We start from the raw sequence: 13,522 nt of genomic DNA, 5'->3' as shown, positions 1-13,522 counted from the left end.
CAGCACCGTCATTCTCTTCAGTAACTCTCAGTTGTTATGCTGTTACTTTGGTGAAGATGCCCTACTGGGACAATAAGTCCTGGCACAAAATCAATATTTTACCCACATTTTTCTGAAATGGTGGTAGGCTTTCATACAACAAAAAATTACACAATCAGACGATTGAACATGTCTTTTTGGAAGAAAGGAGGACTAATAGTTCAAGATTTCATACTCTGTTAGAGGCATGCATTCAAAATCAATCAGAACTGCACAAAAGTCCATAACAAATGTAGCATCAGCTCCAGATGTGTATGTGCTCGTATTCTCTAGGAACTGGCTTTCTAATACCTGCACTTATTACAAGTTATACAGTACAGAAAATTCCAATGTTTCATTTCCTGCTTTAAGCACTTCAGAATTTTTCCAGTGTTTGTTTCTTCGAGTATGATTTTGATGAGATTTTAGTAGCTATTGTAAGGTTTGAGTTTACATTTTAAATTCTTTTCAAAATGTTCTTATTTTTAAATAACGATTAATTCCCCAAATATTTAGAAGCCGTGAGGAAAGAAAAAAAGAGGAACGTTCTCGCAAGAGAGATTATGACCGTAACCCCCCTAGACGGGATTCATATAGAGACAGGTACAACAGAAGAAGAGGGCGGAGTCGGAGCTACAGCAGGAGTCGAAGCAGAAGTTGGAGTAAGGAACGATTGCGGGACCGGGATAGGGACAGGAGCAGGAGCAGAAGTAGAAGCAGAACACGAAGCAGAGGTAGGTGTTCGTTAGTCTTTAAAAATATGGGTTGATTAGTATGAAAAACAGTATTTGTCTTGAAGTACAACAGTTCTTTACTTAATACATGTATCTACAAGACTTGTTCAAAATGTTAAAACTTGGGTGCCTAAAGATAGGCTTCAGAATCCTTATTTTAGGCACCAAGTATCCTGATTTTTTTTTCAGAGTTCTGATGTGCGTCAACAAATCTAAGTGAATGAGAGCTTGAGGTGCTCAGCACCTTTGAAATTCAAGTTACTTTTATTTATGTGCCTAAATGGATTTAGGAACCTAATTTTTCGGTACTAGGTTTGGAAATTTTGGCCAGAGCACAGGTGCCCATTTTTCTGGGGTCCCCCAAATTGGCCAGGGCCCCTGCATTAATCAATCAGGGGACTAGCAGCTAGGAGCCTCCAGCTGAGGTGCTGCCAGCAGCTTGGACCCACCTCCATCTCTCGGAACCTCCTCTAGCTTCAGGAAGCTTGGTGGCTGCTGCCTTCAGACCTGGGCTCTGAGGGCAGCACAGAAGTGAGGGTGGCAATCCTGTGTCCTGTTCCCACCCCCAACAACTTTCACACCCCCCCTCCGCCCCCCCCGCATTATCCCATTTTGGGTTAGGACCCCCACAGTTACAACACCCTGACATTTCAGATGAAATTGTGAAGTTGACTAATACAAAAACTGTGAAATTTACCAAAATGGTCTGTGAATTTGGTAAGGCCCAAATATAGCTCTATGTGAAGTTCTACCTTACAGTATTCACGCACAAAACTCCCACTCCAACTGACAATTAAATTCTCCATTTAATGGTGTATATCCACATCACTGTATATAATGATCTTAGATCTAAAACACCCTAGCCAAGGTGCTTTGATAACTTTATAATTTTTTCTGATTGATAATTCCTTAAAAGTTTGAAAGTACTATGTGTTTACTTTCCATATTTATTTTCTCTAGCATCGTATACAGGTTTGTTTTAGAGTTGCTCATGAGTGCTGGACTGTTGGTGATGCATTTATTCCCTATTTATTAAGGTGCCACCAGACTCCTTGCTGTTTTTTGTGGACTAACACTAACTACCCCGATACATTTTATTCCCTGACTACAAACATGCGTTGAAATTGTTCCCTCCCTCTTTCTTCCTCTTCTCCCCATCAACCCAAGGGTGGGGAAGAAAGAAACAGTATATAAAGAACTGTATGTATTTTACAGACACATACAAATCCAACAGTTGGCCTAATTTTGGAGCTTACAATCTTTGACATATTGTTACTTTTAAACAAGTATATTATTTTCTTACAGAAAGAGATTTGGGAAAGCCAAAATATGATTTGGATAGAACAGATCCATTAGAAAACAATTATACTCCAGTTCCATCTGTAACAAACATTTCATCTGGCCATTACCCTGTCCCTACGCTGAGTAGCACTATTACAGTTATTGCTCCTACTCATCATGGTAATAACACTACTGAAAGTTGGTCAGAGTTCCACGAAGAACAGTTGGACCACAACTCATATGGAAGACCTCCACTGCCAAAGAAACGCTGCAGAGATTATGATGGTAAGTTCAGATACTTAAACATATGTGCAACAATAGTGGCCAGTCACTGATGTAATTTTGCCCTTCACATCTGCACTGCCCCCTTCTTTTAGCACTCCCACCCCAAAAGCAGTCTTATTCTACATCTCATTTTCAATCTCTTTTTCTAGCAAAATTCTTAAAAGCTAAACTTACCTTTATAATCACTTATCCTTAAACAACCTCATTGGTTGTTTTCAGCATAGTTTTTGTCCCTTCCACATTACTGGCATTGTTCTTTTTCTACATGAACTTATTGGTGGTGATCTCTTGTTTTACCTTAGTTCTCTTACTCGGTACCACCCTCAAACCTAGTTCGGTATTTAATACTTTTTGAGCATAATCACCACCTTATGGCATGATCCTGTTCACAGAACTCTTGGACATTTTGTGGTGTTGGTTTTTTTCTTACCTATCTGCTTATTTTTTTCACTGTCAGTGACCACCTTAAACTTCACATTTTAGGCTCTTCTCGGTACACCACTCTTTTTTTTTTTTTCCAACTTAAGTGCTGTGTTTATACAGGCAATACTTGAAATCTATATCTTCTACACTATTTAATCATTTTGCACACTTTCTGCCTCTATCAACTCATCTTTCTGGCACAATTGGCATTTGTCTTGGTGAGTCAGATTGATCCAAAGCAGATATCCTCTTAACCAGTAAGAATTGCATTTTTAGCCAGAGTTCCACCAGTCCCAGCTATTTTCTCATGTCAAATCTCACATTGGCAGCAGCTGTTCAGGATGTAGGCCAGGTTTACACTTAAAACTTTTGCTGAAGTAGTAACGTCTGTTACAGGTGTGATGCTTTTTTGCAAGATTTTTATATTGGCAAAAGCCCTAGTGTAGATGCAGTTATCCTGGCAAAGAAGTGCTTTTGTAGCTCTAAGCTGCTTCTAAACTAGGAGCATTTGTCAGTGTAGGTATACCTGTATACCTTTCTAGTGTGGACTAGGCCCTAGAAGTTTGATTTGATCCCCTACTCAACTTCCATATTTCTCAGGTGCATGAATTTATGTACTTTCACTTCTGAAGTATCATCTTCATCAGTTGCGATTGCTGAAACCTGATTCTTTCTCTTCTCATTTTCTATGGTAACCTAGATATCACTTTACAAAGTTCAGTCTTCTGAAAATATCGAAGATCGCCTAATCATTGTCTGAAAACTATTATCCTTTAAATCATCCTGTGTTCATTTCAAAATCTGATACTAAGATCTCAGTCTTCAGAATCTTCCTTGGTGTTGTCTCCCTCTCTGTTCTGATGCTTGTTACCTACATTCCTCTCTTTTCCTTCAGTGGTTAGATTGTTATGTTATGCTGCCCTTACCACCTGGAGCAGCTTTTCTGCCTCTTTAAATCTAATGACACCCTTATTATCTTTCCCAGACACATTTCTTCTCCTTAGTCTAACTACTTTAGTAAAACAGTGAAATCCTACTAACTGAGTTTTCCAGTTTCTGTTCTATCATTCTTCCTGAAACTAGGCCGGGCCACTGTACCCTTTTCTACCCTTATCTGCTAATGGTAAGGATGGAGAAGAATTAAAGCTTGTATCTCTTATTTTACCTGTGGATATTATCTGTTTTAGCAGGTGTTCCTATAATACTTATGGAGAATATTGCTAGACCCAGTAACATTGTAGCTACCAGTAAAAAGAGAAGAAAATTGCTTTAACTGTCTACTGTACTTATTAAAAAAACAAAAACCAAAACAAAAAAACTGTTTTTGTTTACTGTCTTGCATGTACATTGTAAAGTGCAACAAAGAATTGTGATGCTTTTGGATAAATATTGCAGGATAGAAATATTTTTATACTTGGACCATTGACTAGTGTTGAATAGTCAATAATTAGATACTAAATATTTTCAAAAGGAGATGTTTTGTCAATCCCAGTTTTTTATGCACTTAGTTAACACTCCCTCCTCCCCCCCCCCCCCCCAAGTTTGCATTGAACTTACTGATCATGGAAAAATCCATGAGTATACTTCAAAAGTCTGGAACTTGCTCTTTCCAGATACTACTTCATAACATCCAAGTTCCCCTCTTTTGCCTCTTTGTTAGAAATTGGCTCTCTCTCAAACATAGCCTGTTTGTAAATTGAGTAGGTAGAAATCATGCTAAATGACCAGATGTTCACTTCCTAATTTTTAAGTAATTTATATTGTTATGCAAAGGTCTTACCTTTCTAAGTGCTACGTTATGTGCAGAATATTTAGTATCTGCTTAAAGATCAAACATCACCTGTTAAATGCTCGTTACATTTAATTGTGCTTTTCATTTCTCAGAAAAGGGTTTCTGTATGAGAGGAGACATGTGTCCCTTTGATCATGGAAGTGACCCAGTAGTTGTAGAAGATGTGAATCTTCCTGGCATCCTGCCTTTTCCAGCACAGCCCCCTGTTGTTGAAGGACCACCTCCACCTGGACTTCCTCCCCCGCCACCAATTTTAAGTCCTCCACCTGTTAATCTTAGACCGCCAGTGCCACCTCCAGGCCCTTTACCACCTAGTCTTCCACCTGTTACAGGTAAAAAATAAATAAAATTTCTTAAGATGCAAAATACCTTTTGTTTTAATTGTATTTAGTATTGAATAGATTAAAATGGCCTTAAGTAGCTTTTTTTTTCTAAAGTGCTTTTAGGACTCTTAACCTGTGAGTCCTGCAGTATATGTGTGTTAATATTGGTAAAATGGATTCTTTTCATGGCAAACTGTGTTAATTTCATTGGCTCTAATGATACTATCCCTGAAACATTTGATCTCCAAAGCTCAAGTTGCCAGCTTCTGAGAAAACTTTAGAATCCACAACACATGGAGCACTTCATTTGAACTATCAAAGTTAAAGGAACACAGGCAACTTCAAAAATTAAACTTTTGTCTGAGAAATGTTGAACCTATTTTTACGAGGGATGCCCAACATTATAGAATGGGAAAAGAGGGGAAAAAAAAGTGCATTTGGAAGTGCTTTGGCTGAGATTTTCAAAGCTGTCTAAGATTTAGATGCCTGTTACTCTTTAATTTTAGTGGGAATTGGGTGTCCAAACCATTTAGGCAGCTTTGAAATATTCAGCTTTGGCTTGTTGTTGGTTTTGTGACTTTCCCTCTGTTGATGAGTAAGAGGAAAAACAGAACAAAGTACAAATCACAATAATTTGGGAGAACTATTCAAAAACAATTAGTACCTGAAATTATTTTAAACTCTCAATGTCTCAATTTCAAATTGATGGTGTAATTTTTCATGATAAATCTTACTATTTCACTTTTTTCAAAGATAACTTTTTTGATGAGTGTCTTTTTGCCAGATCCAATTTTAATACTAAAAATGAATGGATGGGCCAACATCATATTACAACCATCCTCACTAGCACTTTAAACTGTTAGAATCCACCTCGCAGAGAAAAGCATGTGAATAGATTAATAAACTTTCAAATTTTGTCCCTCTGCAAGTGTTCATAAGGCCTGAATCTTCCTAACATTATGTTGCACAAAAGAGAGAAAAGACAAGTTTAGATCTTAGAAATTCAGTAAAATAAAGCTTCTGTAGTCTGTATGGAACATAACAATTTGACTAGTCAAAAATTTATTTCTACAGATACGAGGTACTGATTGCAGTTACGGTTACTATGTGCAATTCAATAGAAGGTTTGAACTGTTCTTAACCCCTTCTTTCAAACATATTTCTTTGCAGATGTAGCTGGGGCCTTGGGTAGCTGAGACCATTATCAAGCAGATAAAAATATTAATGTAGTATTTTTCTTTCTTTCTGGTTTGACAGGACCACCTCCTCCACTTCCACCTTTACAACCTGCTGGCATGGATGCTCCTCCAAACTCAGCAACCAGTTCCGTTCCTACTGTTGTTACAACTGGTATTCATCACCAGCCACCTCCTGCTCCACCCTCTCTCTTTGCAACAGGTGTAGTACTGACACTTCGCTCTCAGTCAGAAATAACTTTCTAAATTCACTGCATTCTGTGTTTGCAAAATAGAATAACATTCGTTAATAATATAATCGTATGGTGGTGCTTGATGTTACACTTTTGTTTGGAAGGATAGGTTCTTACCTCTGAAGGTCACATTGTGATATCAATTTGAAACCCCCTGCTTTTTGTTAACTCTGTCCTGAAACTTTGCATTCAGGTTGTCAGGGTGGGAAGAATTTTTAAAATCTATTTTAATCTATTTTACAAAATCTTTACTTGGCTATTTGCTAGAGTGCTATAATTATACAATTGACTCTTCCATTTCTCATATTAATCTGAGAAAGCGTTAAGCCATTGAGAACTTGGATTTTTATATCTGCAGGTAATTTTAATTAAACAATTTCTTCATTACCAGAAACATATGACACAGATGCCTATAATCCTGAAGCTCCAAGTATAACGAACACTTCAAGGCCCATGTACAGGCACAGAGTGCATGCCCAAAGGCCTAATTTGATAGGACTTACATCAGGTGATATGGATCTGCCCCCCAGAGGTATTGCACAAGATTTTCATACTATTCGTATTCATACTCTTCGTATTCTAGTGCTAATACAAATAGTGGTAACTAAACAGAGTTATAATGTTAGAAATCATAGCAATATTATAAAGCTCTTTTTGTTTTTCTACTAAAACCAGTTTATAAATAGGTAAACTGTGAATAATCTGGACTTCCGTGTTACTGATCCATTATTTTGAAGGTTCAGGAAAGCTAGTATAGTGAAACCTATTGAGATAATGTAGAGGTTTCACATTTTTTAGCTGTTATAAGTGTTCGCTTAATACATCATGAGACAAATTCAGATAATTTTCCTCCATTTTATAGCAAATAAAACAAGTAAACCGTTATGTACTTGTCCACACGTAGGAAGGCACAATCCTGGCCCTAAAGATCTTACTGTCCAATAAGACAAGGGAATACAAAGAATGGGAGGTGATGGATACAATCCAAATTTAGATCTGTACATTTTGGTGTGGGGTTGGGGTGGGGCTTCGCAGTTTGGCTTCTCTTTCATAGTCACAAGTTCCACTCCCTTGCTAGTGCCTAGTTTTTTGGTTCTCAGTAGTGCCCCATTTACCATTAGCCCTTTCTCCAATTATCTGCTACCTCATGGTGTAATATAGGCTCCACAAAAATAGTGGCAGGATCAGAGCAGTGCACAGAATGCTGTGAACAGGATGGGTCCAGTCTGTGGCAGATGCCTTCTGCCTCATTTAGCGTTCGTACAAAAATTTCTCGAATAGAGGCAATATAGATGAGATTAGGTTCTTTATGATACAGTGATAAACTGAGATTAGGAGGAAACTTCCTGTATGGGCAAGATGAAATCTTTCTTTAATTGTCAGTATGGGAATTAAACAGAATGCTGGATTAGTTGAGATCACTAGTTCGAACAAATACAGGAGTTGTTATGATCTAAAAATCAAAAGGCATTTTGTAATCTCAGGGTGAAGTCAGTTAATAGTTATGAACAACAAGTCTTACGACAACAAAATGCACAGAAAATATAAATTAAAAACTAATGCAATCTCCCATTTACCTATAGAAAAACCTCAGAATAAAAACAGTATGAGAATTGTGGTGGATTCTGAGTCCAGGAAAAGATCAATTGGTGCAGGAGATGGAGGAATTCCTACAAAGAAGGCTTGGTTTGACAAGTGAGTGCTCGTCATTAGAACTATGTTCAGTTTAATAATGCTATTGAACTTTAGGGGAGTTCTTGTTTCCTGCTCTGAAATGAACTGGTTGGAATGTTCTTGGGCCTCTGAGGTAACCGTACATTCTGTAGGCCCTCAAGCTTGTACAGCTGGCATAGAAGATCAAATATCTTAAAAATGAGGTGATTTAACATGACTCATGTTAGAGGGATGAGACACTAAGTGTGATAGCCCAGCATGAGTTTTCATTTTATTTCCCTTCCTTTTAAAGGTGAGATAAAGTTGAGAGGTCTGAAAAGTTACCTGCCAAGTGGGATGCTCTTATTTACATATGTGATTTACATATCTAATTGATATTGTTTTGACTTAAATATTGACTTGGGTAGATAAACATTGAAAACTTATTACTCTGCTATTTTTAGCCAACCTATCACCTTTTCCCCACAAAAACAGTTCTTTAATGACAGGAGTGTATTAGTGTCGGATTCTTCATACATCAGTCAGGATTTTGATTTTGCAAACTTGGGAGTGAAAGAATTAGATTAGAATATTTTGCATCTGGCCAACGATTCAAATTTTTTTAAACCACTTGTTGCTTAAAAGTCTATAAAATGTCTTGAATTCTGATTGACTTGATTTTCAATTTTATTGCAGGCAAAACTTTAACAGAACAAACAATCCAGGTTTCCAGAAGAAGGTGCAGTTTGGAAATGAGAATACGAAGCTTGAATTGAGGAAAGTTCCTCCAGAACTTAACAATATCAGCAAACTTAATGAGCACTTCAGCAAATTTGGAAACTTAGTCAACTTACAGGTAAAAGCCACAAAATTCAGTGTTCTGTGATAACTTCGTATATTAAAGGGACTCACAAATGGGAAAAAAATAAGCGTGGGCTCTCTTTTTTGCTGCTTTATAATTAATGAAGGACTGAAAGTTTTTGCATTTTTTCTGCCTATTTTTTTTTTTTTACTTTCAAATTATTATTAATATAAAGTCTTCTCTTTTGTTTTTCATGGAAATCTCCTTGTAAGTTCACAGATCAAAAACGAGAGCTTCCTCAGTCCTTAAATGAAGGTTCCAGGGGTTTATATTTTAACTAAGATCTTCCCCACAGCTATTTTGTCTGGCACTTAAGATAAATAATTTAAAACTCTTAAAGCCAATCTGACCAAACAGTCCTTTCCCTCCTCAACTGTAATAATCAAGCTATTTTCCCAACCTTCCACAGTTTTTCAGGATAATCGGAGTATACAAGACCTGGATTTCTCAACTTCCATAATTAAGTTATGGTTTCTTCTTGACATTGACACGTACACAGAAGACTGGTAGACTTTTTAACCAAGCATATTTAAAAATTAGAAAATATGAACAATGGAGTGTAGATATGTGATGAATATTCAAGTACCGTCACATCAATTGCTGCTTAGAAATATACATATGAAATATCAATCTTAACTTTTTGCTCTTGTACCCAGTGTCTCAGACTAGATCAGAGATGCTCACTGTTGCCCTCCATCATGTTTGACTGCACATTCAATGCATGGTACACAGACCATCCTCCAGTTAACCTGAGGTGCCAGATCTTTATATGTACAGACACTCCCTTGCCCCAACTTCACATTGTGAAGAGACCACAACATACTCTTATCTTTTTATATACTGGTGCCATTTAGAAACAATATTCTGCATCCACTACGAGGTAGACAGCCTAGTCTACTCTCTCCATTCTCCCTATACATACAGGAAACTCCACTATAACATGCAGCTGCCTTTATCCTAACTCTCTCTTCCTTGAATCTTATACATCAGGGTACCGTAGTTTAAGCAAGTAGTATGATTCAGCAAGATGAATAACCCAAGTCTTTCTGGCTGCTCATGTTACTTCTAAAGGCTTTGGCTTTTATTCTTCAAGGTGTGCAAAATATATTAAAAATCGAACTGGTCTTATATAGCCAAACATCAAAACCTGGTAAAGAGATTGAGCTTCCACGTAATTCCCGTAATGACTATGTATAGAATCTTCCTTACTCTGAGGTAATCTCCCCTCAGCCTTCCCAGTGGCTACATTTGTTTTGTACCTTTATTTAAAACTGTGTGAAATATTAGGGTATTTGACCATTTAGCAACCTTCTTTGTTTTGTTCAGTTTTTTTTAAAACTATCTTTGGTATGCGTACATTTACTTCAGCTTTCAGGTAAAGTTGCTTCTTGACATTAAGGATGTTTATCTGTTAATTTCCTTGTGGCTTCCAAAACATTGGGCCGGAGTAGAGTTCCGAACTTCTGCAATGTCCCCATCTCTTTGTGGCCTGCAGAATGTAGGAGCTCTGCATCATTGCTGGGTCCCCACACTTCTCCTTGCCATGTGGCGCTTAGAAACTCTTATGTACATGCTTTGCTGTCTTTGTCTGGTCTCTGGAAGCTTGTACAGCTCTTCAGGTTTTCTCAGGAGCCTGAATTCCTCCATCATTACAAGGATTCCACCTCTCCTTGCCCTGTATAGTATTTATAAAATATACCTAGGCCTAATGCACATCATTACGTTGGACAAGGCAGACTTTAAAACAATTCATTTTGTTAAAATTGACCTATGCGTTGCATTTTACTATGTTTAGTTATATAAAATGTTTCCAGATACGCTATTTTTTGCTAGACAGCAAAAACTTCTAAAATTTCAAAATATAACTTTAAACTAACTGTAATATAAATTGTTTGATCTGTTAATTGCTTTTTTATTTGAGTGACTTAGACGTAATCTCCTATGCCTAGTGGCACATAAGGCAACCCAGTATTCCCACCCTTGTCCAGCGCAAGATGTTTGATTCCATCGCAAGTTGTCTCCATAATGGCATCATTATTTCTGATTGTCCTGTGATTAGTCTGTCTTTGTCCTGCATGCTCTTTTCCCTCTAGGTGGAATCCAGTGTAAGACTTACGTTGTACTTCTGCCACAGGATAGCCTGATGACATGGCCAAACCGCCGTAGCTGTCTAATTATTGAGAAGGCAGTCTACTGACACATGCAGCACAGCACTTCCACTTTGTTTTCACAGTCTCTCCGATAAATTCCCAAGATTCTTCTTAACTAAAGCTGACGGAATATATTCAGCTTTCTGTTGTGTACTTTCACCATCTGCCATGTTTTTGAGGCATACTGTACTGTCAAAAGAACAGTAACTTTGTATAATATCATTTTAATGTGTAGCTGTGTCATCTTACTCCCCAGATGTTTGACAGACGAGAAAATGATCCACTACTTTCTCAGTTCTTGCCTTCAGTTTTTTAGTGAGCTGGCCATTAGCAGATATTGTACTTCCAGGATAGACAGAAGTCATCAACTCTTGACAGTGCTCTCTCTTATCTCCGTGGTTTTGGTCCTCTGCATACTGAATGAGGTCCCACTTTAGCAGCTTCTGCTTTTATGCTCATTAACAATTCTTTTTATTCCATCCAAGTTTGTATCCAATATGACTACAGTAACTCCTCGCTTAAAGTTGTAGTTATGTTCTTGAAAAATGCCACTTAAGCGAAACTGTGTTAAGCGAATCCAATTTCCCCATAAGAATGGAAATAGGGCAGGGTTAGGTTCCAGGGAAATTATGCCTTACTGCTAAATGATGAACTAGCACTCGGCTGAGCCCTCAAGGATTAACACATTGTTAATGTAGCCTCAGACTCTACCAGGCAGCACTAATGGAGGGAGGAGACGCAGCATGGCAGAGAGAGGTGTGTGTGTGTGTGTGTGTGTGTGCGCGTGTGTGTGAGAGAGAGAGACGCGCATTGCCCCTCTAAGTACGCTGACCCCACTCTAAGTACATTGCCTTTTTAAGTAGATCAGCAAGTTGGGACAGCAGCTGCTGCCAGCAAGCTACCTCAGTCCTGAGCCCTGTTGTGTGTTCCCCCCCTGCTCTGTGGAGATGCGGTACTGTGGGAGGGGGACACCCCGACATTAGCACCCCTTTCTCTCTCTCTCTCTCCCTCCCTCACTTCCCCACCACAGCAAGCAGGAGGCTCCCGGGAGCAGCTCCAAGGCAGAGGGCAGGAGCAATTGGGGAAAGGACAGCTGAACTGCTCAGCAATTGATAGCCTGCTGGATGGCTGCCGCACAGGGAACTTAGGGGAGCTGATGCCGGGGCTGCCGGTCCACCCTGATTCCAAGCCCCCGCCAGCTAGCTCCAACGGGCTGCCCTTTCTGCAAGCAGTGGACAAAGCAGGTGACTGCCAAACGACGTTATAAGGGAGCATTGCCGAACTTTAAACAAGCATATTCACTAATTGATCAGCGACGTAACATTAACCAAGATAACATTAAATGAGGAGTTACTGTATATAGCTTGTAAAATCTAAGTCTCGCAGCTTATTTCTCATCCAAACAATATCTGTGTCTTGGGCAGCAGCGGTTGCTCTTCTCATCACAAAGTCTGTGACAGTGCACAGGAGCAACAGGGATAGTATGCAACCCTGCTGTACATCAGTAACAATTTTAAACTATTCTGTCTCCATTTGTCAGACACAGTTTTTACCAAATTAACAATCATTGCTGGAATTTCGTAGTGTCTGAGTATCCTCTAGTGGGCTTTTCTGTGGACATTATCAAATGCTCTAGTAAAATCAAAAGTTTAAAATAATCTTCTGGTATTCTAAATCTTTCTCAATAGCTCTTCTCAGTGTGAAAATCTGGTCTGAACACTACCTACCAGATTGAAATCTAGCCTGTCCCTGAGTACTTTATCAAAAGCAGTTTTCATCCTGTTCAAAATGGTAGTGCAAAACAGTTCTTCGGATACTGATAGGAGTGGTACCTCTCTGCAGTTATCACAAATAAGCTAGTTCCCCTTTTTAAGGATTTCATAGATGACATATCTTCTCCAGTCTTCAGGACAGATCTCCTTTCCCCAAGCTATTCTATACAAGCTACCCATGTAATTCACCATAATTTCCTCTCCTGCTTTTAACATCATCTGTCTTATCATAACCTGATGTTTTACCACTCTTCAGCTGGTTTATGACCTCAGTTACTTCCTCAAAGGCAATTACTTCTAGTGATATAGGTAAGTCTGCTATTTCTTCACTTCTCTGAGTGTGTTAGTGGTTCTAGCTGGGTGAGCACAATCTGGAAATCTTCCATTCAATCTGTTCACAAACCTTCCTCTCCAATTAAAATTGTACCATCTCGAGCTTTCATGATGCCACAACAGTTTGAGAATTGTGATGTCTGTTGTTTAGCTATTAGAAAAAGATTTTTAGAATACCCTGCCTTGTACACCACCTCGGTTTCTTTTGCTTCATTTTCCATCCATTTTCTTATCTGTTCTGGCTGATCTTTTAACTTCCTTGTCTTTGTCTGCATGCTCTTATTGCAGGATAGCTCTTTTACTATGGTCTCATGCGTGCTGAATTCTCTTCTTTAGTTCTTTCATCTCTTCAACTAACCTCCATGTGTTTTGGTTGGGGCCATTCTGCTTTCTTATATCTTCTCACCTCCACTGTAGTCGTGGCTCCATCCACACTTGATTCTTCAAAAATTTGCCTGTATAGTTTT

General features: G+C 38.5%; 1 protein-coding gene across 2 annotated transcripts in view; it reads left to right on the top strand.

Annotated features, from left to right (window-relative positions):
• The window catches only part of RBM26 (RNA binding motif protein 26), a 101,675-nt gene that overhangs the window by 28,672 nt on the left and 59,481 nt on the right, over positions 1-13,522 (top strand). For both annotated transcript variants that reach the window (XM_074962357.1, XM_074962351.1), the window contains exons 5-11: positions 535-752; positions 2,058-2,318; positions 4,626-4,865; positions 6,114-6,254; positions 6,677-6,817; positions 7,869-7,980; positions 8,635-8,794. In XM_074962357.1, the coding sequence (XP_074818458.1) occupies positions 535-752; positions 2,058-2,318; positions 4,626-4,865; positions 6,114-6,254; positions 6,677-6,817; positions 7,869-7,980; positions 8,635-8,794 (1,273 nt within the window). The remainder of the gene's footprint in view (positions 1-534; positions 753-2,057; positions 2,319-4,625; positions 4,866-6,113; positions 6,255-6,676; positions 6,818-7,868; positions 7,981-8,634; positions 8,795-13,522) is intronic.

The sequence above is a fragment of the Natator depressus genome, chromosome 1 (assembly GCF_965152275.1).
Source record: "Natator depressus isolate rNatDep1 chromosome 1, rNatDep2.hap1, whole genome shotgun sequence".
Classification (NCBI taxonomy): Eukaryota; Metazoa; Chordata; order Testudines; family Cheloniidae; genus Natator; species Natator depressus.
This window is presented reverse-complemented; position numbering and strand designations above follow the sequence as displayed.